We start from the raw sequence: 21,042 nt of genomic DNA on the forward strand, positions 1-21,042 counted from the left end.
CGCCCGCCGGCCGCTGCCGAGCGGCCGCCGCCATGATGCCGGCGCTGGCCGCGCAGCGGCGGGGCTGCCGCGGCCTCTACCGCCTGTACCTGCGGTGCCAGGCGGCGCCGCGGCCCCGCGCCTGCCACGGTGAGTCCTGCGGGGCCGGGCCGCTGCACCGCGCCGGCCGCGGCTCGCAGGGAGCCGTGCCGGAGCTCCGGTTCGCCTGGGGCACAGCGAGTGCGGGCGGTGCTGGCAGCCGGGCTCCCTCCCTCCGAGGCGGGAGCGCGCTCCCGGCCGCGAGCACCGCGGGCGGGGAGCGCCGGGCGCTCTCCGAGGGTGGCCGTGGAAGGAAGGCAGGCTACCGGTGGCTGCGAGCGGTGCGGGGCCGCGCTGTCCTCGGCCGGGCTGTGCCGGCCCCGCCTGACGTAGGGCGGGCGCGTCATGCCCGTGTCGGGCCCAAGTTTGCAGTAATTGCTTGAAATACAGCACGGTCTTACAGGATGTGAGCGAGCCCTGGCTTTTCCTTTCGGCCACAGAGCTCATGGAATTTCACTTCTGAGCAGTTTTGCTCCTTTTCGTGTATCACGGGTAAATTGCAGCAAATGCTTTTTCTTTGTCAGTGTCTTGTGTGCGCATGAATTAGTAGGAAAAATGCCCTCTAAATGTGTTGATTATGTTTCCCCTTTTTAACTGCTCCAGTATGACCAAAGCTTAGGAGAGAACTCTGCTCATCTTGTGCCACGTATTTATTGTAAGGTTTTATAAATTCGTAAAGTTCAGTGAACTGTGTTGAGTTCAGTATTAAGGGCTTTTGTCACATTACGACAACTGTCAGTAAGAGCTGTCCTTTTTTGGGGAAATTTTTCCTCCAGTAAGGTTCAGGTCAGTGCATGTAGACATGTGGGTGTGCAGATAACTGAAAAAGAAAGGAAAGCTGTTCAGACTCTTACAGAATGGACAGTTCTGTAAAATATTTTTTTTTTTTGTGAGAGCTGTGTTATTAATGGTTAAGTGGTCATGCTTTGTATGACTTTATTTACTAGCACCTCTTAATTATTTTTAAAAATGTATTTATTTTTTAGTGAGTGCTTTTCAAAGCAGTTTCCCTGCTGCATTTCTGGTTGGAGGTGTTATTTACCCTCTCTACAGAAGTATTGTGCTCCCCAAAGAAACTGATTGCTAATACAGGTTGGTCTGTACTGCAACTCTGCTTTTGGCTAATCTTTTGAAATGGAAGATTGCCTACCTAGGGTGGTTTCTCAATGGACTTTTTGCATATTTATCTTGTAATTTGTCTGTTGTGAATGCTGCAAAATTTAAGACACTTCCCTGTAAAATGTTTTGTACAATGTTGTGTCCTTTTCTATGTGATTTCTGTGGCAACTGTATAATTTGCAGTTATTTGCAGAATACAGTTCAATTTTTCTTCATTAATAAGTCATGATTTGTACAGTGAAATGAAATGGCAGTACTGGCTAATGGTTTTGTAGTGGTCTGTATGTTATTTTATCAATATATGGTTTTTGAAGACTTTGAGGCAGTATGACTAGAATGAGACAATGTATCAGAAAGCCAATCTTGTAAAATTTATTTTTTTTAACACTTCAGATCATTCAGAGGGCTCTGGGAAAAATGCATACTGGAGTGTGGGAAAAACCCTCTAGTGTTAGAATGAAATTTAGAAGTGGATGATGAAGGGAGGTAGTGAAAGCATGCTATGTACTCTCATTTTGTAGTTCACAAACATGGGTAAAATAAGTCTGGGTCAGTACTTACAAGCTAACTTTCCATAACTTATGCTGCCAGAGCAGGACTGCTTTCCCTTCTTTTTCTTTTCAAAATGGCTGCCTGAAACAGCTTTTTTTCTTCTCTGTGTTAGGATGGAAAATGTCAATGAAAAGTGGGAGTCTGTCTTATATTCTACCATGTAATCGCCTGCCTGTGCAGTTGAGTCAAGTGAGAGTTTATACTTCAAATGGTCAGAAGAAAGATCATGGATCAGAAGATACAAATGGATCAGCCCGTGGAGAAACCCTGCATAAAGTTGAAACAGGTAGTACAAAGCTACATATAATAAAAATGTAAAAGCTTAATATATTTGCTGATAACAGGTTTTATAAATTGTACGATATTATGATTGCAGAATTCTTAGTATTTTTGGTTGTGGGTATCTATATAGTAAATTCAAATGGATAAGCAGGGATGGATGCTGAAATTTATTTCTTTGTCTATCTGATATTTTAAGTGTTTTAAGTTTAGAGTAATCAAATTTAAAGTGGTGATAGGAAAAATGTGTATGCTGAAAGGGTTTAAGTAATTTAAGGGGTAAGAAATGGAATGTATTACTCATCTTTCACAACTTTGCTTGTTTATTTGAATTTTTTCGGTAGTATTTCTGGTGTGTTGTGTCAAAGGAATTAATGGTAAAGATTGAATGAGCGCCACTGTTGACCATTGTGGCATCTCAAGGCCAGGCTATAAATGACTGGTAAAGAAGGCTGAGCTGTTTCATCTGCTGTAGCTTTACAATCTGACAGTTGTTAGAACTGCAGCGTTCACATTAAACATTTGATGCAGTGTGCATAACCTGACCCTCCCTGCTGTTCGATTGTTGATCTTGTGCTTGTTAGGTGCTTGTGAAATTCAGAACTGTCTTGTCCTTGCTTCATTGTAACATCCTCTATTTTTGATGCTTATTAACTGTGGGCACTGCACAGATACAGGCTCGGAAGACTGTGCTTAGGAGATAACAGATGCTTTTCAAAATGAAAGCTCTCTTTCTTTGTGCTTCTGTCTACAGTGGAGTGGTCTGCTAAAGAAAATTTCCTTTTCCTTGTCAGGATAGCAGATATTTGTTCCTTCTTTAGTAACTTGTAAATTCCTGGGTCTGGCAACAGTCTTTAAAAGCTAGTAACTGTAGCCAGCTAAGCGGATTACATTCTGATGTTTGGAAGTACAAAAGTGACTCTTAAGCATTGTTCACTCTTGAAAGTTCTACCATATCAACCTCTACTTGTCTGAAAAATAGTGATTGTGAATGGAGGTATTCTGTATCCTTTTTCCTCAATGATGCACTGTGATTTTTCTGACTCTAAGCCGAGGTAGTAAACTTTGAAAGGGTGCTTGATGCACATAGAAAAATACTAAGACTATATCCATGCACAGTGCATTCCCAGATGAGAAAAGAAAGGAACAACGAAGGGATTTTGTTTCTTTTGATTTCAAGTGAAAGCGGTGAATGTTTAAGGAATGCCAGTTAGTTATGGTGCAACCTTATTTGCTAGATAGGAAGATCAACTTCATAAATTTATAATTGTTTTTTTTAAAAACAGTATCCTTGAATTGTTATTAGCTGTAGTTCTCAATTGCATTTAGGGTATTAATTAATTGCCTGATTGAAACATAGTTATGTAGTGCAAGCTTCAAGAAAATCTGATCTTGAAATAATTTAAGTACCATGTTAGGCTAGAAGTACTTCATTACTTAACGCTAACCTGCTAAAAAAATACTAATTTTTTAAAAATATATCACTCTGAATAAGGTAATTTTTAATTTTATGAATGGTTATGAATGTGTGGCAGACCTCCAATGTTATAGAGTGGTAGGGCACATAAGAGTAGGTAAGTTGGTTTGGCATGTTAGAACCATAAGGTTTTTGTTCTGAAAGCTATGTTGAGATGTATGGGACAAGGATGCAATATTTGTTTGAATTTTCAAGTAGTACTTCTGTTTTCTAAGTAAATCTCACTAAAATTACTGGAATTTATAGTTTTCCAAATATTAAAATTAGTTTTACTATTGTAAGTTATATTTTGTTGGGGTTTTTTAATAGATTCATATTCTCAGGCTTCAAAAACAGCTAAAATACTTTGTTTTTGTTCCAGCTCCAGCTTATTACATATGAGTTGTGGAATTTAGTGTAAATTTTCTGTATTTTACTGTGCTAACTTTTTGTAAATGAAGAAGCTTCCATCCCTTAAAATTGAATCCCATCTTGGAAGCTCTGAAACACTCTGATACATAGCATATATGGCATAAGCCATATAGAATTAATTATATTTAATAACCTAAACTTTTGCATAAAACTTGTCCCAAGCCACAAGTGCACTGTTAAACCTTTTTTTAAAAAATTTGGGGTGCTTTTTGAAATATGTTACAAATTGGTGTTCTTCTGCAAGCTGCTAGAAGTTTCTTGATCAATGCTATATTAAATATTTACTTTTGTTATTTTTTCTTTGTTTCTGTCTTTTGAGAATTTGAAATGTTGGAAATCTGGCAAATACGTCTTCTAGTTGTCAGGGTGCAGTGCAATATTAAGATATGTTCTAATATTATGTCAGTCAAATTCTTAACTAAAAAGAAAAGTAGGTACTTCCATATTTACAGTGAGCTTTAATTTTATTTTACAGGACAAGATACAAACAATGCAGGCCAAAAGCAGTCTTCACCTAAACAGCCAATCCAAGTAAAAGGTAAAGAAATACTTAGTGTATTGGAATTTTTCTGCTGTTTGCTAGTAGTCCAAAACAAAAAAAAAAGTGTAAGGAAACTGCTGCTCCTCTTCAGTGGTGTAAGCAATTTACGTGAATAGCATTTTAAAACACACTTGGGTGCCAGCTTTATTTGTTACTGTTAATTTGAAAATGACTCATTAAAAAATCAAACATAGCAGAATTCCTTCTAATTACTCACTCTTCTGTGTTTGTAATTTTCATTTTAGCTTCAGAGTTCAGCAGGAAAAAATGGATTTGTTTTTTCATGTGTTGTTGCAGTCTGTCCTCCTTGTGTGTTTTTAGTCATGTCCATTTCCCCTCTCAGACTTAATGTGGCTAAGCTGAATAGTTGATCTTCCCCATTCTTATTACTGAGTTAATCTAATCAGTGTTGCTTCTAAATATATTTTGAGCACGTGAACTGCCTAATCTGAGTTCTGTAAAGTTCCCATTTGTGTGTAGTAATGTGGTGGGCTTGGCACTGGCTGGACACCAGGTGCCCACCCAAGCCGGTGTATCACTCCTTAGTTGGATAGGGTAGAGAAAATGTAATGAAAGGCATCTGAATTAAGGACAGGGAGAGATCACTCACCAGTTACTGTCATGGGCAAAACAGATTGGACTTGGGGAAAATCAGTTATTTTATTGTCAGGCAAATCAGACTAAAGTACTGAGAAATAAAAACTGAATATTAAAATACCTTCCTCTAACCCTTCACTTCTTCCCAGGATTAATCTTCTCCTGCTTTTCTCTACCTTCTCATCCCCAGTGGTTCAGAGGGATGTCAGTTTCTTTAGATTTTCTGTGAAATAATTGTGAAGATAGATATATATTTCTGTAAGAGCTTTCCTTCTCTTAATTAAAGATGTGCAAAGAGAAATGTATGTTAAGGATTTTGTTAGTGTCTAGAAAGTGGAATTCTACTCTTAAAATGCTTCTCTGATTTAGAAACTTACCTATCCAAGTATTACTAAGTGTTAGAAAGACAGTAACATTTTAAAGGCTCACTGATCTTAACCTGATTTTCAAAGTGTTTTAATTACATCATCTTTTGTTGAGCTTGTCTTTATTTTGGATGCACTGAATAGCGGTTTTTTTTATCCGCATTTACTACATTTTTGTACAGTTATTTGAACTAGGGGTATGATTGTTGGGATACTGTGCAATATACAATTACAGTACAATATATACAATGTACAATATATGATTTATTTTAGTGAAATTTACCCGTATTTCTGAGAGGTGAATTAATAGATTTTTGATAAATCCATAGGTTGCTTTCTAGTAAGCTTAATATTATTTGGGTATATATTGTTTTAAATAAAAGATGGGAATTGTTCTTTATTAAAAATTATCAGTCTGTTCTAACCTTAGTAAATGGTGTACTGTTTTTAGGAAATCTCTAAAGTTTTTTTCATCACCTTCACTCAGGAGCTTTGTGGGATGAATGTGATTATTCAGGGACTTAAAAAATTCTTCAAGTTCAAAGTGGATGAGAGAAATCAGATTATTATGATAAAAATTGATACCTGTGCTCTTATTTTGCTATTAAGCATCAAAACACAGAAATGAGACAATGTAGAACTCTGGGAAAATTTTTCTCAAAGTATTTAAAATCATTATCTTTCTGTGACTTAAGGAGTACCTCTGGACCAGCTATAGAAATCATATCAATCCTGTGATTTGCAAGAAGCTCATGTGTGCTCTAAAGTCTTCTCACCAGTAGAATCTGAGCTTTTTGTTTTAAGTTGTATTCTGTAATGTTAGTTACATTACAGTGTTAGTTGTGTTATTCTTCTGAATGTAACTAGTCTTCCAATAAACATGTTTTTAATGCATGTTAATGTACAGTTATATCCATTTGAGAATAATATGAAGTTATGTACATACAGACAAGTAGAAAATAATAGCATAAATTGAAAACTCTATTTATAATTTTTCTGAATATGTGTGGTATTCTTTTCCTTGTGCATGAGAACCTGATGTGATGAGTACGACTTCCAGACATAAAAATATTATAAAGAATGTATGTTTTTAATTGTTATGAATGCCCAATGTTAAGAGTACTAATTTTGAACATAATGGTTGAGAAAAATGGTGTATACAGTCTGTCTCATTTCTCTGTATGCTCTGCAAGGGTGAAAAGTCTTATCTGCAGAAAGTGGACTTGATTATTGGAAAAAATAGAAATGGCGCATCCTGTTGCTACTTCAGTTGTTAGACCAAGGGTTTCCAAATGGCCATATTTCAATGCTATTTATGTAGCCAAGCACCATCTCTGACATCAAAGGTGGTGACAGTGGCAGTTAGGTTTGAGAACCCTGAACTACAGCTTAGGAAGTAGCATTTTTGGAGGTAAATCATTCTACCTTACTCATTTCCACAGTGAGGAAGAGCCTTTCTCTTCACTGTCAATTTTCTGTATCACTGATACTGTTTTTCAGATTTCCACCAAGAGATATCACAGTATGACACTAGATTGAATTAGTTGTTGAAGTTTCTGCTGTAGTCTCTATGAGTGACTTGTGTATTTATTTTTTTTAAGTGAAAGCAGTCCTTAAAAAAAGAGAGTATGGACCAAAATACACACAGAATAACTTCATCACTGGAGTCAGAGCAATAAATGAGTTTTGTCTTAAATCCAGGTATGATGGGTTTTAGTTGAGATTCAAATTCTGAATATTTGTTCATTTGTGCATGAGAAGTAATTGTGATTGTAGAGTGATTTTGTGGAGCAACTTTTCAAAATGTTTTTGTGGTGTACATAATTGTAGATTAGTTCTTGTTTAGTTTTACAGTGCACTGGGAGCTTGCACTTAATATTCATGTTTCAGTATTTGCTTCTTAAAGTAGTTTATTTGTACTTACGAGACCATGAATCTAGTTTGGGGGAGACATCTCTGTTCCTCCTGTTTTTATATAATGGTGTAGATGCCCTAATGTATTGCTCAGCACATGAAATTTTATCTGTTTCCCCAAGTAACTTTGTTATCTTCAACCTTTTGCAGTTTGTGCTGGGAGTATAAATTTTGGGATTAAATTTTCTTGTCACATGACTTCTGATTTCCATTTAGAGGGGCTAATTCATAAAGCCTCTTGTTTAGCATATGGGCATGTTATCAGTTGCACACAGAATATTCATTGAATGTTTTCTTATTTAGTGTTTTAATACTTTGGCTTCAGTGTGTATTATTTGATAGTATGAAGACATGATTTGGACTTTTAGATGTGAAAAACAGTAGTTTTCAACAACCTGATAGAGATCACTTGCTTCATGTTGTCTGTCTGTTCTATTTGAAGTAGACAACTTCACCTTTTTTGTACAACAAATTAGTAATATCCAAGTGGTGGGTCATCACCCAGACATAAAAGTCAACTTAGAGCAATATGATCCTTTTCTTACACTAAACTCTTTGTCCACTTTCCTTAGTGATTTAGACCAGCTGAGAAAAATTAAACGACGAAGTCCCCATGATGACACTGAAACTTTCACAGTGTACCTGAGATCGGATGTAGAGGCAAAGTAAGAACATTTAAAAAGGATGATGTAAGAGAGAAAAGAGTTTTAAAAGTCAGGTTTGCAATGTGAAAGGGCAGTAATGTTTTCTGTTTTCTATCTGAACACATTTTCTATCCTGATTATTATAATTACATTGTACATAAAAAATTCAACAGTGTGGTTTTATGCTTGGAAAAAAGAGTTGCATGAATAGAAACATTATTAAGTTACTTTTATTTCATGCAGGTCTCTTGAAGTTTGGGGTAGTCCAGAGGCTCTTGCCAGAGAAAGAAAGCGACGTAAAGAGGCAGAGATCAAGTACAGAGAAAGTGAGTATAGGGTTTTCAAATACCTAGAAATGTCTCAAGGAAGTATGATTGTTAGAAATCCACAAGACAGTGCTACTTTGTTGAAAACATGTAAATTTGTAATTAGAAATTGCTGACTAGGTCTTGTGGCATAATCTTAGAATAAAATGTTACTATCTATGCAGATACAGTCTGTTACTATCTTGCAATTTATCACCTTTGTGATACAGGAAGAGCATACATTCAGTGCAGATCTCTAGACGTACTTTTGGGAGGGGCTTTCAATTTCTAGATGATAATTTACATTTTCAATGCTTTTGCATTTTATCCAATTGAGAATTTTGAAAAGAGTTAAAACTGATATAAATCTTTATACCACTACTCATTAATTTATTCCACTTAAAAGAATTCAGCTTGCCTTTGTGTTTCAGAAATCATATTTTTTTGGTGTAATAGTATTTTTGTTATCCTTGCTGGTATTATCAATAACATGTACAGCCAAATCAGTACTTTGTAATGTATTTGGATCTGTTAGTTAAAACACAAGAGGCAATACTGCTTCAAGATACTTAGTCCAGTTGTGTACCTTAAAATGAGAGGTCAATTTTTTTTGAACAGTTATGCCACTAGAACACCCTTCTGTCAAAAAAGTTTAGAACTGCAGACACCTGCTAAAGGTACCTGTAAGTGTACTGAAAATGCAGTCAGGAGCCTCAAAATTTTTATTGGCCTGAAGAACAATTTTTGGATATAAGTATAATGCCTGAATTTGCAGAAGTAGATTTTGAGTTTTTCCCTCTGTGCCTTATCATTTTTTGGTAGAAACGGTAACAATGTATAGGATCGTAACAGATTGTATTTGGCATTTTGCATGAGTGTATAACAATATGTGTTTCTGATTAAGAACATCAAGGGAGGAGTTTTTACAGGTAGATCATCTAGCTCTTATTAGAATTTGGCTACTTTTTTTTTTTGCATAAAAAAAGTACATTTCAGTTCCTGAAACTATTGGTTACTAGTACATATTCATGATGTGAATTCTGTACTGCAGATCTGTTTAGAAACCAAAGGCTGCTGTGGGAATACAAGGAGTTCTTTGGAAATACTAAGGTAACGACATTTTCGAGTGTTTGGCTAGAAAAGTGTAGTGAAATGTGTTATGACACCTTTTGAAGGAAAGTTTATGTAACTGAATATTACTGGAAGATTTTTTTGCACTGTAATGTACCAGATCTATATCTGATTGTTATGCAGTAGTCAATGTTGTGATGACAGCTTGAATGGATTCCTACTGTGATAGTGTAATCCACCAGTAAGAGGGTTTTTTTTTCAGTTGCCTTCTTATCAAAATTGCAGCTGTACTCATGATTTCAAGCATAACCATTACTATGTGTGGTGAATATATTGTTAATTAAAAAACCTAAGTAAGTTTCTTTAAGAAAAAAGACCACAGAAGATGAATGCTTTTGTCTATACATTGCTGGCTGTTCCTTTTTACTGAAGTAGATGCACACCCTAGATCTAGGTGCCTGGGTGTATATTGGGTGTATAGAATGATTCCTTAGCGTGCTCTGGGCCTTATGGCTGCAGTGGCCTCTACTGGAGACTTCATCTTTTTAATAGCCAACCATTTACCCAACTGCAGTTTGGCTTAACATTCTGTAGTAAATTAGTTACCTTTAAGAACATTTGCAATACATGGTAGGTGTCTCATGAGATCAAGATTTAGTTATTAAATAATATGTTATTTTTTTATGTAGCCACGATCCAGTACAGCAGCTATGTTTTTCAAGGGACCAGGGAAGGTGGTAATGGTAGCTATTTGCATGTAAGTAAAAAAAAAAAAAAAAAAAAAAAAAAAATCTTTGTGCAATAAAAAATAATTTATTTATATTTTCCTGGGAATAGGAAGAGTGTGTGTATTTAAGATACCTGGGTGTAACTAAAATTAATAGGTTTATTTGTTTATTGTTGATAGGAGAGAGTTTAGATGAATACATTGATCAATACATAGAGGTCAAGTATTGAATGTATCTTTGATGAGAGAAGAGCAGTTTTTTTGGAGTTGATCACACTATACAGTTTCTTAAAGTAAAAACTAAAATTTTGAAGGACCTGAAGAAGCAGGTATTTAAAGTTGTCTTTTTTTCTTGCTCCTTTTTGAGAGGAAGCTTTTAATACATTTGAAAGAATATTCAATATAACCAACAGAAAATAGCTCAATTTTCTCTTCGTACTGTTATTTCTTTTCTAATTGCAATCTGCCTTCCCAGAAGCTGCTGGGTTTGCTTCCTCTAACTTGAATATAATTTCTGGCACATGTTAAAATATGACACTAGAAGATGTTAATAGTTTCTTATAAGACTTAATTTATTTAGATTCTTAAAAAATTGGCAATAAATGAAACTCATGTTGAAAAAGAGGAGAATATTATAATTCTCCAGTCCGATTTTCTGTGCAATATGTTTGTAGCAATTAACCCACTGATTCTGAAAATGTTTGAAGTGAGAATGTAGACTTGGACTTGGGTGTTAATAGTTACCAATGTGCAACATAACACAGTGTTTACTCCAGGAAACCTGTAACTGTGAAAATGTCTTCACAATTCACACTGAACATCTTACTGGAGAAGTTCTATAGATAATTTTTACAATGTAATCTAGTGACAGCCTTGTCTTCCTGTCTTTCACATTTGTATCCTACTGAGAATAGCTCAGACTGAGGGTGAAGTAGGGAACCTTGCACTACAGTAGTGGCAGAGGATATGTGGGATTTTCAAAGGATTGAAAAAATAGAAAAGGAAGTTGTAAAGACTTGTATTCTCCCACTGGTAGAAAATTAGTTGTTCTGAGTAGTGAGTGTGATGGTAGTTTTCAGGAAGTGTAACTTATTTGGAACTGCTTAGAAGTCAATGATTTCTGAAAAATAAATGGTGTATCTTTGTAAAGTCTAGCTGAAAAGACTTTTATCATAGTGACCATGCAGAAAATCTCTATGAATTATCTGTCTGCAGAGCTCTCTAATTATTAAACTGCTATTTGAGTTGACCCCTTTCTGGCAGATAATGCATGATTGTGCAGCACTTCTGTCTTTGCTTCTAATATTAAATATCAAATATTCTATTATTTCTTCTCTTTGTTTTCAGAAATGGGTTGAACTTTTTTTTTAAGCTACTTGCTTGGGTTTACACGGGTTCTGCAAGTATGTTTTCAGAAGCCATACATTCTTTAGCAGACACATGTAACCAGGTGGGTATTTTTTTCCATTCTGCTAAAGTTAGTACTTGTAATAAAAATGGGAATAAAGACAGATACTTACAGTAGTTGTAGTGTACATGAATGAATAAAATAGGATGCTTCTTAATTGGTATTAACATAAAAATGAGAAGTCAGAATATAGATTTTGAAGTTTTTTAGAAAAACATTGAAAGAGGGGAGTTGCAGTAAGAACTGTACTCAGCTGCTTCATGGATCATGAGTGGTACTTGAAGCTAAAATGATTTTGGTTAGTATTTTGGTTAAATGTTAACTTGAAATGCTTTTCCTGTCAATTATTGTAATACAGTGAAAGACTTTGTTATTTATTCATCTCTAGGTAGAATAGTGAGATTTTGGGCATCTTGTTTTCTTTTTCTGTTCCTAGATTACCTATCAGCCTGTCACAGCACAAGTGGCCATATATGTGGCACATTTACTTTGAGAAGTGGCAGGCTCAGAATTGGACATATAATATTAATGTGCAGGGATAAAATTAATGTAGTTTTTTCTACTGTATACTATACTATGGTATACTTTTCTATAGAATACTTGAAACATATGTTATGAGACCTTGAAATGATATTGCAAGGCTTTGAGGGGGAAAAAAATCAGCCCTTAAAGAAAGGGCTGAAGGAAAGACTCCTGCAGCTCAAGCAAGAGGAGTCCTTGGGTAGCTCATAAAATGGAACAGTCTTGTGCTCCTCCAAATTTGAGGAATCTATGGAACCTTAGAGCAGACTGAATATCTTGAAAAGGCTATTAACATAGTTTTGGCAAATGTTTTGAGTTGGACCTTGTATGCTTCTCTGTCCAGGAAGACTGAGTTGACAACTCACATTTTGTTTGATGGTTTCACACAACCTTTTAGGTGATCCAGATGTAAAGTGAAGACAAGGGTGCTCCTAATTCAACTGGTACAACTTAAGTTTATGGGGAAGCCAGCCTTAAAGTGTGTGATTTTTCACCAAGTGTGTCAATGTATAGGTGAACCAAGTTTGATAGTGGTATTATATACATTGAAGAGCTATTCTGTTTTGTAAATATCAAAATTGAACATTCCACTGAAATGAGGAGAGTTTTGTTTTCTTTTTCCAAACAATTGACTATGTGGTCTTGGGAAAAACACAGGAGAAACCTTGCTTCCTCAAAGCAGCTTGCTGTTACTAAGACTAAAGTATCTGCATTTTACTTGTTATTATGTTTCAGTATCTGTAATCTTAAACAAAACATGCTTTGCAAAGTTCATTATTAGGTTTTTAACTTCCTGCATCAACAACTTAATACATGCCTAATTAAATATATCCCAGGTAGGCAATTTAGATAGCAAGAGGTTATTTCTTCCTTCAAAATATGCTGACAAGTTGCAGTGTAAAGTTACTGCTGTAAATGTTGTCATCACCCTACCACACCACAGTCTCAGTATAGTTTCTCTTCAAGAGGGAGGTATTTAAATAGCTTTGTTCCCTGAGCAACTTCATTCCTTCACACTGAAGCACAGCAACAACACTTGTGATTGCATGTAATGTTCATTTTCAGTTGTGATTCTAAAATTATAATTAACAGTAATTACATATACACACCATATAATTGCATATACATTATAGATGTAGGTATAACTAACAATTTTTTGGGAGTGGTAAATTTAGAAGACAAATATTGAGGATTATATTCCAGCTCTAATGAAATATCAGTAGCAATGCATATATGCAGTTCAAAAAATTACATCTGCCTTTAACCTTTCAAGTTCACTGATACAGAATGTTTCTAAATATTTTTTTTAACCTCTTGTCTTAAATAGGCATTGTTAGCTTTGGGCATCAGTCAGTCTGCAAGGACGCCTGACCCTAGTCATCCGTAAGCTTTTTGAGTAAATAAAGATTCTGGTAACTATATATAGCAGTAAGATTAGTTCTTGTTTGTGCATCACTTTGTTCTTTTTAATTTGCTGTTTTGTGTCATTTCTGAAACATATTGTTTCAGATAAAATAAGAAAAGGGTTTTCTTTTAAGCTCCAGGAATTGGGGCTTTGGTGGCTTGGTGCATGTGTTGTATTTTTTTTTTTTTTTTTTTTTTTTTTTTGTGGTACATTTTGCTATGTTTTATTTGAATTGTCATTATTTCTGTAAGTTGTTCTAGGCTCTTCTGCCTCTTCCAACTAATAGATCTAATTTTTAAACACCATTCATGTGAATCACAGGATTTTTTAAAAAATAAAAATTACTATCCTCTTCCTTTTTTCAACAAAGTGCTTTTATGCAAGCTAGTTACTTGTATCATAAGGAGTTGTGTTTGACATAAATTGCTCTTTGTTTGTATCTAGTAGTAGGGATATTGCTTAATAAGTTCTTACAATGTCGTGAAAGTTATAAGCTGTACTCTCCATGATATTTTCTTGGCATTGACCTGTTTTACTCCTCATATGTTTGGACAAGTCATTCATTCTTTAAGTACTAGTTCAAAAATGTGTCTAATTTATGGGATTAGGTTTTTTTTTTTCATTAACAACATAATTAAAATTTGAAAAAGTTAAATCTTAAATTGTACAAATATTCATCATATCCCATTTTTCCCTCTCACTCTTTTTTTCCTTCGTCCTTGGTATAGACAAAAGAAGTGCACTGTCTGTTGATGGAGTTAAAAGCAAAAAAAGGAATAAACACAAACTTTTAATATTGTTTTAATTCATCCACTGCACTTAAAAACTGCAAGTGTTGGATGTCTGTAGTTAGCTGAACTACTGAGAGATGTGTAAATTTTATTCCCATTAAATTACCTTTATAAATTATGTAGACTGGCTTCCCACAAAACTAGAATCCACATTTAGAAGTAGCATTTCACTAAAATCTTAAAGTGATGCGAATGTTGTTTATTTTGGGATTTTTTTCAGTTATGAAATAAAATCCTCAGTCATTGTACAAGAGCTAATACAAGATATTTAAAAACAAGTTAGAAAAACATTCATGCTTGATGTCCTTATGTGTATTAGATATCTTTTTTCAAGTAATTTTTTACCCCCTTGGATTAGATTTGATTTATCAGCTTTTACTTAAATAGATGCCAAATCATATGATGATAATTTGAGACATGTAAAAATTAATGGCAACTTTGAGATATGTTTGTAGAGACGTAGAATCTTATATTCCTAAAATAATTTTCTTTCTTTTAGGTATGGTTTCACAAATATGCGCTATATTGCCTCCCTGATTAGTGGAGTAGGCATTTTCATGATGGGTGCAGGACTTTCTTGGTATCATGGGATCATGGGTTTACTCCACCCTCATCCTGTAGAATCTCTTCTCTGGGTAAGCTAATTTTGTTTGATGTTGTATTTAACACCAGTAACTTAATAAAAAATAGTGGCATAGTCTGAAACTCGCTTCCTGAGTCGGTTTGAATCCCAACACAATGAACTCAAACCATTCTTAATGAAAATGGGTTTTAAGGAAAAAAAATATCTTTAGACTATAGTTGATCCTGCAACACAATGAGCTGTTCTCTAAACCCTGCATCATCCTTTCATATCCCCCCCTCCAAGAGGTCCTCCTTTCCTGTTTTGGAATGTATTGCATGATCCAATTATTATTAGTTTTCTTCTGTTGAGGGACAATTACATGACACTCTTGGTAATGTGGTTCTGGAATGCTACATTTGGATAGTCTGTGTTGAAGAGATCTGTAGAAATATGCATATAATATAATATAATATAATATCTGATCTGATTCTTGTTTTTTCCATACAGGCATACTGCATTTTAGCAGGATCATTGGTATCAGAAGGAGGTATGCAGTTTCAAGTTTCTATTTAAGTATTTGTAATCTCTTAAGATTACAATGTCAGTAATTATAGTAATAACTGATCTTTGCTAACACAGTGAAGTTTTGAGCTCTGTTGCAATTCTTGTAAACAAAAAGAAACATGAAAATATTTCTTTTTTATATAAATCTATATAGCAAGAAGTTGAAGAACACAAAATTTGGAAAGTAGACATGGATTACCTTTTTGGTATTGAACTATCAATGAATATAACTGTTCTGATTAGTATGGGAGACACACTTGTGGAAAAAAGTAACTATACTTTATTCAAAATACCAATAATCAGTGCTTTCTTGATTATCTGTTCCTATGATACTATAATGATAAGCTTCTCTTTTCAACATGGAAACAAGTCCTTTTGCCTCTAGCAATTTTCAGCAACAACTTTGTTGTTTCAGCCACCCTGCTTGTTGCTATAAATGAAATTCGGAGGAGTGCTCGAGCCAAGGGTCTTTCATTTTATCAATATGGTATGTATCATTATAGCAGGAAGTATGTGGTGTTATTTAAAACACAATCTGTTTGCTAGTCTTTCCATAATAATAAAAACAATTTTCCGTTTTTCCTTTTACTTTTCCCTTTTTTGATCTATTTTCTATTCTACTAACAAATAACATTTTACAAATTAGGTGAGAACTGTTGATTTAAGAGTGCTAATTAAATACTTGGCTAAGTGCATGTATTGTTCTGGATAAATGCCCCTTTTAATTTTTCTAACATTTTGAGAAGCTTCCATAATTTGGCATATTCTGTATATATATAAATGCTTTCGGAAGTGTGAGCATATGCAAAAATTCAGTTTGTACCTATATAATTGCATAAATTGTTATTTTAAATTAGTGTTGTTAGTATAGTTTAAGTACTATTCATAAGATAGTAAAGCTAAATTTTCAGAGCAACATAACTTTTTTTTGTTGTGTGTGCAGTTGTGCAGAGTCGTGATCCTAGTACCAATGTGGTGTTACTGGAGGATGCTGCAGCAGTTCTAAGTGTGGCTGTAGCTGCTACCTGTATGGGACTGACTTCTTTAACAGGTAAAATTCTGCACAGAGGCAAGCAGAATGTGGATTTTTTTTCCCATGCATGATGTGAACACAGAACATTTAGTTTATATTGGTTGATTTAAATATGTCTCTGCTCTTCATTTCTGATACTTACACTCTGTAAGCAGATTTTTGAGCTATTTAATCATACAAACTAAGTTATTTTTTTACCAAAGCTAAGGTGATCTGTATGCCAAGTGTTTCAAAGTATGTCTTTGCTGGGGAATTAAGTTTTTTAAAGAGGGATGATAACTTACTAATCTGTTTTTAATTATTAATTTTTTAAAGACAATAAGTGTTGGAATTTTGTTTCTTCTGGCTTCTAATGACTTAATTGCAATTTTCACTTTTTATATAGAAGGAATTTTAAAGTTTCATTTCTAGTTTCCTTCATCAGCTTAAAAACACAGTACTATTTCTATGGGTCTGAACATGAATAAGTGTTTGAAACTTACAAAGTACTGTATTCCAGAAATGGTTAATGCTTGGAAATTTTTGAGTTACTGATAAAAGAAGACTGGATTTTGTGCTGGTACCTATGTTTTAGTGTATATAACCTTGTGTATAAATGTATGTTTACTAATATAGAAACACATACAGACAAGAGTTTACTCATTTATTAGTCCTGCAGGAGACAGGAGTACTTCAGGGTACAGGAGGATTTAAGACTTTGTTTTATGATAAATAGTTTTGTTCCAGCTTCATCATGTTCCTCGGTAGGAAAATATTTCCACTTACTTAAGAAAAAAAAAAGTAAAATAAATGACCAACTAAAAAAAACATACCAACCAAAAGAATCTCACTAAACAGCAAAACCCAGAAAACCCCTCAAAACTGTTCTCTTTTCAGTGTGAAATTGGAATTCTCTGCTATGTTTTAGAAATACTCTGTGAAACTAATTTGATATATCTTATTTAGGAAACCCATATTATGACAGTGTGGGGTCTCTAGGTGTTGGAACTTTGTTAGGGACTGTGTCAGCATTTCTAATCTACACTAACACTGAAGCCCTGCTGGGACGATCCATTGAACCTGAGCAACTGCAGCGGCTTACTGAGTTACTGGAAAGTGATCCTGTGGTAAGGTAAGAACCTTTACAGCTCAGTCTCTACTACAAACAACAAAAAGCAAGAAAATAACATTTACTGAGAGAAATCTGATAAGGTTACTTTTAGTGTGGAATCTTCTGTATTGGGATTCTAGAGTCTTTATTATTTGTTAACTTCTATTTCTGTGCTAAAACTTTTAGTAAAAGAATACTTGTACCTCTTGTGTGTTAAACAGCTAAAGCAGCATTGCAGATACATTCTAGCTGTCACATTAACTACAGGAATTTACAATGACCTAATGAGAAAGCCATCACAAACTTAAAACTATTTTCAAATTCATGAAATGCAAGCACATAAATGATACTGTTATGTTGCTTGAATAGTTTATTAGCGCTTAAATATTTAAATTCTGTTGCTGTTAGTGTGTGGAATTCTGTAGCAGTTGGCAGGATGTGCTGCAGTAGTATTATAATGTAATGGATTCTTCATGTTACATGCTTATAAATTTACTCATTGCTAATTTCTCCTTCTTAGCAAGTCTGTGATTTGTAGTAAGCTGATAGCTCATTGTAATTCTAAGTCTTGCTTAAATGCTTTTCAATGGGCTATTTTAGCCTTACCCTATTAACCTTGATTTAGAAGTAAACTTCTTTTTGTTTACTTTTAGATCTTTATTTAGGAATATATTTTGGTGTAAATCAGCTGAAGTATTGTAGTGCTTTTTTTATTTGTAGTCATTTTTGAGCTGTGGAGGGAAAAACTCCAAGCCCATTAGTTAATAACAGAGTACTTGAAAGAAGCTAAGTGCTGGCACCATCGCAGTTCCAAGCAAGAAGTCTGGATGACATGCCCGTCATTCCAGAAACTGAACAAGAATCCTATTTGGAATAGAATTCTGTTAGAATTTTCACATGTCAGTAAATTAAGTATTTGTGGTGGCCCTGGATTAGGCTGAATGGTGAAGGATGTGTCAACAGTGCTGTGTTAGAGTAGGTGAGTTCACATGACTTCTGTAGTTCTTTTTTCCAAAGTGCCTAAGTGGCTTTTGCTTATTATTTCAGGCTGAAATAATAAAATTTCTCCTAGGCCAAGTACCATTTTATATTGTATTCCATTTTGTAGGTGGCTCTGATTTCTCAAAAGAGCAGACTTAGTTCATGTTCTTCTTGCTGCATTTTTTTTTTAAACAAGAGGTACCTTAATTTTTAAAAAGTGTGAATAATAAAAGAAATAAATACTTGTGAGAAACTGCATATTTTCATTTTTTGTGGTTAGAAGCTGAAACATGTTTAGGTGCTTGTCATTCTCTCTGTATGCACTTTGTCTTCACTTATCTCTTTTTAAAATACATTATGTTACCAGCTTTGGTTCCTTTCAGTGCCCAGTTTGTCTTTAACTGAGTTCTTACAACAGTTTGTGTAACATACATCTTCTAAGATCACACCTGGTCTTCATCTCAGTTCTCTGCAACATAAACTTATATTACCCTTGCTTCTTACTAGGTATAGGTAGGTATAATTTGGATAAAAAGCTGAAAAATAAACAAACCAAAGGATGAAATAAGGAAAAAAAAATAACAGCTGAAATTAGGAAGCCTTTTAAACCTTAAGTATCTCTTCAAAGGGTTACCTGTACATTTACTTCAACATAAGCTTTGCACTTCTAGGAGTGTCAGCATTTTCTTGAACATTCAAACTCTCATATTTTCTTAAATGGAAATATGTAGTAGCGTGTTGTACTCTTACATGTCCTCTGAAACCAAATGTAAAAGAAAAAACTCCTGATTGCTGGCCTGCTTCTAATAGTGACTAATATTTGCTTTTTTATTTCAATCTTTCAGACTTTTCAGTTCTCAATGCAATGCTTTTTGCAGTTGCTGCTCCCAGAATATTCCTCCCTTATTCTTTCAGGCATGGTTTGCAATGTTTATTTTCACATGTGTTTTGCCAAATCAGAAGGAGCTCTATTAGGCAATCATTCAATATTCATCAGAAAGTATGTTAGATCCAAATTGACAGAAGGATCCAGGGCCTCTGATATCTACTCCCTCAGCCCCTGTTACCACCACACTTAAGTTGCTATTCCAGCAGTAGCTTGGCCAAACACTGTGATCCACTGCTAATTATGAATTCTTTGATTATCAGACAATACTAACTGCTGTCCTACTAAAATAAGTCTCTCTGGTGGTGATATTTTTTCACCTAAATCTTGATACTTTATTTTTTTTATAACAGGATTGTTTGACAAGACCTACATTCCCTAAAATCTTAATGACAGGAATAAATGTTCTTAATACAGAGTTCTTCTCTCCACTTTTCTAACTATTTTTCCTTCAACTGTCAAGTGAAGCTGTCCTCACTTAAATGGATGGACTTGTTTACTCTTCTTAAATTTTGGCACAGTGTTGTTCATCTGGTTTTTGTTTTAATTCTCATCACTATTGCAAGATGAAAAATTAATTTGCCTTCACAGTTACTCCTTAGTTCTTTTAGCTCTTGAATATAAGTTATGGAACCTGTTGGATTAGAAGCATTTTCTTGCATTTAAATATCCAGTATGCTTCTTTGCTTTAAGTAGGGAAATGCTTTGTTGTACTAATATAATCTTGCTTTTTTAGATCAAGAAGACAATTACTGCATATTTTTTCCTATTCTGTTTCATCAGTAACAATTCCATTTCTGTCTAGTAGCAGGCTTATTTCCATATTATCCTTTGGTTTTGATGTACTTAAAAAAAGTTGGTTTGTATCACACTCTGTGACTTTTTCTTCTGTTTCTCCTTTCAGCTTGTTTGACTTGATAATTTCCCCTTTAACTTTTCTTAGTAATTTCTAGTTGTGTCCCATATTTAACTCCTGATCCTGAACAGGCTTTCATAGTTGTTCTCAGCTGGAAAATTATTTGATTTTATTTTTGCTGTACAGACATTCAATTCTTAACTCTCATTGACACCTTTGGTGCTTAAATCATTCTTGTGTTCAGCTTAACTGAGCTGTGGGAGATTAGCCTTTCATAACTGTGAAATAAAATATGTGATGTGGTGCAGACTGTCCTGTTTCTGTTCTTATGGAATTTTATCACAGATTCCTAGGCATAAGCTATTTTTAGTGACAGTTTCATCTTTAATTTTACTTCATTGTAACAGCTGTTGTTTCGTTGTGCTTCTGTTGTGCTGGAAAATCTGTCATTCTGGTTTAAATGAAAACCAAAAATATTATAACCAATTGCTCAAAACCAGTAACTTGATGTTCTCTGACAGATTTTTCATTAATTTGAAACTTACTCTTTTCCTGAGTTAGAATTGATGATTTCTACTAACCATCCAGAAGCTTCCATAAGTGACTTTGTGGCTTAAGACTTAGCATATACATTTGTATTTTTGAATGATTAGTGATTTTTCTCCTTCTGACTTACTGTCTTATCTTTCCTGGGCAGATTATATGCATTAAGGTAGACTGTTTTCCTTCATATTTATAGAATGTGCATTATTTCACTAAATTTTATCAGGCTACTGCTTAATGAGATTCTCAAATACCACTTGTTATCTTCTTGCTTAGTTCTGATAGGCATTTGATATGTCTTCAACTTTTTTGAATCAC

General features: G+C 34.6%; 1 protein-coding gene across 3 annotated transcripts in view; it reads left to right on the forward strand.

Moving 5' to 3' along the window:
* Nucleotides 1–21,042, forward strand: part of SLC30A9 (solute carrier family 30 member 9) — a 34,039-nt gene continuing 12,997 nt past the window's right edge. Inside the window, exons 1-16 of one of the 3 annotated variants that reach the window (XM_021551106.3) lie at nt 28–129; nt 1,065–1,170; nt 1,862–2,035; nt 4,392–4,454; nt 7,021–7,120; nt 7,906–7,998; nt 8,221–8,303; nt 9,334–9,392; nt 10,043–10,110; nt 11,428–11,530; nt 13,338–13,393; nt 14,706–14,841; nt 15,279–15,318; nt 15,751–15,822; nt 16,279–16,386; nt 17,314–17,479. In XM_021551106.3, coding sequence (XP_021406781.1) covers nt 1,870–2,035; nt 4,392–4,454; nt 7,021–7,120; nt 7,906–7,998; nt 8,221–8,303; nt 9,334–9,392; nt 10,043–10,110; nt 11,428–11,530; nt 13,338–13,393; nt 14,706–14,841; nt 15,279–15,318; nt 15,751–15,822; nt 16,279–16,386; nt 17,314–17,479 — 1,313 coding nt within the window. In that variant the 5' untranslated portion in view covers nt 28–129; nt 1,065–1,170; nt 1,862–1,869. Of the gene's footprint in view, nt 130–1,064; nt 1,171–1,861; nt 2,036–4,391; nt 4,455–7,020; nt 7,121–7,905; nt 7,999–8,220; nt 8,304–9,333; nt 9,393–10,042; nt 10,111–11,427; nt 11,531–13,337; nt 13,394–14,705; nt 14,842–15,278; nt 15,319–15,750; nt 15,823–16,278; nt 16,387–17,313; nt 17,480–21,042 lie in introns of all 3 variants that reach the window. The other 2 variants (XM_021549535.3, XM_021550328.3) reach the window with 2 other exon arrangements.

This window comes from Lonchura striata, chromosome 4, assembly GCF_046129695.1.
Source record: "Lonchura striata isolate bLonStr1 chromosome 4, bLonStr1.mat, whole genome shotgun sequence".
NCBI classification, from domain to species: domain Eukaryota; kingdom Metazoa; phylum Chordata; class Aves; order Passeriformes; family Estrildidae; genus Lonchura; species Lonchura striata.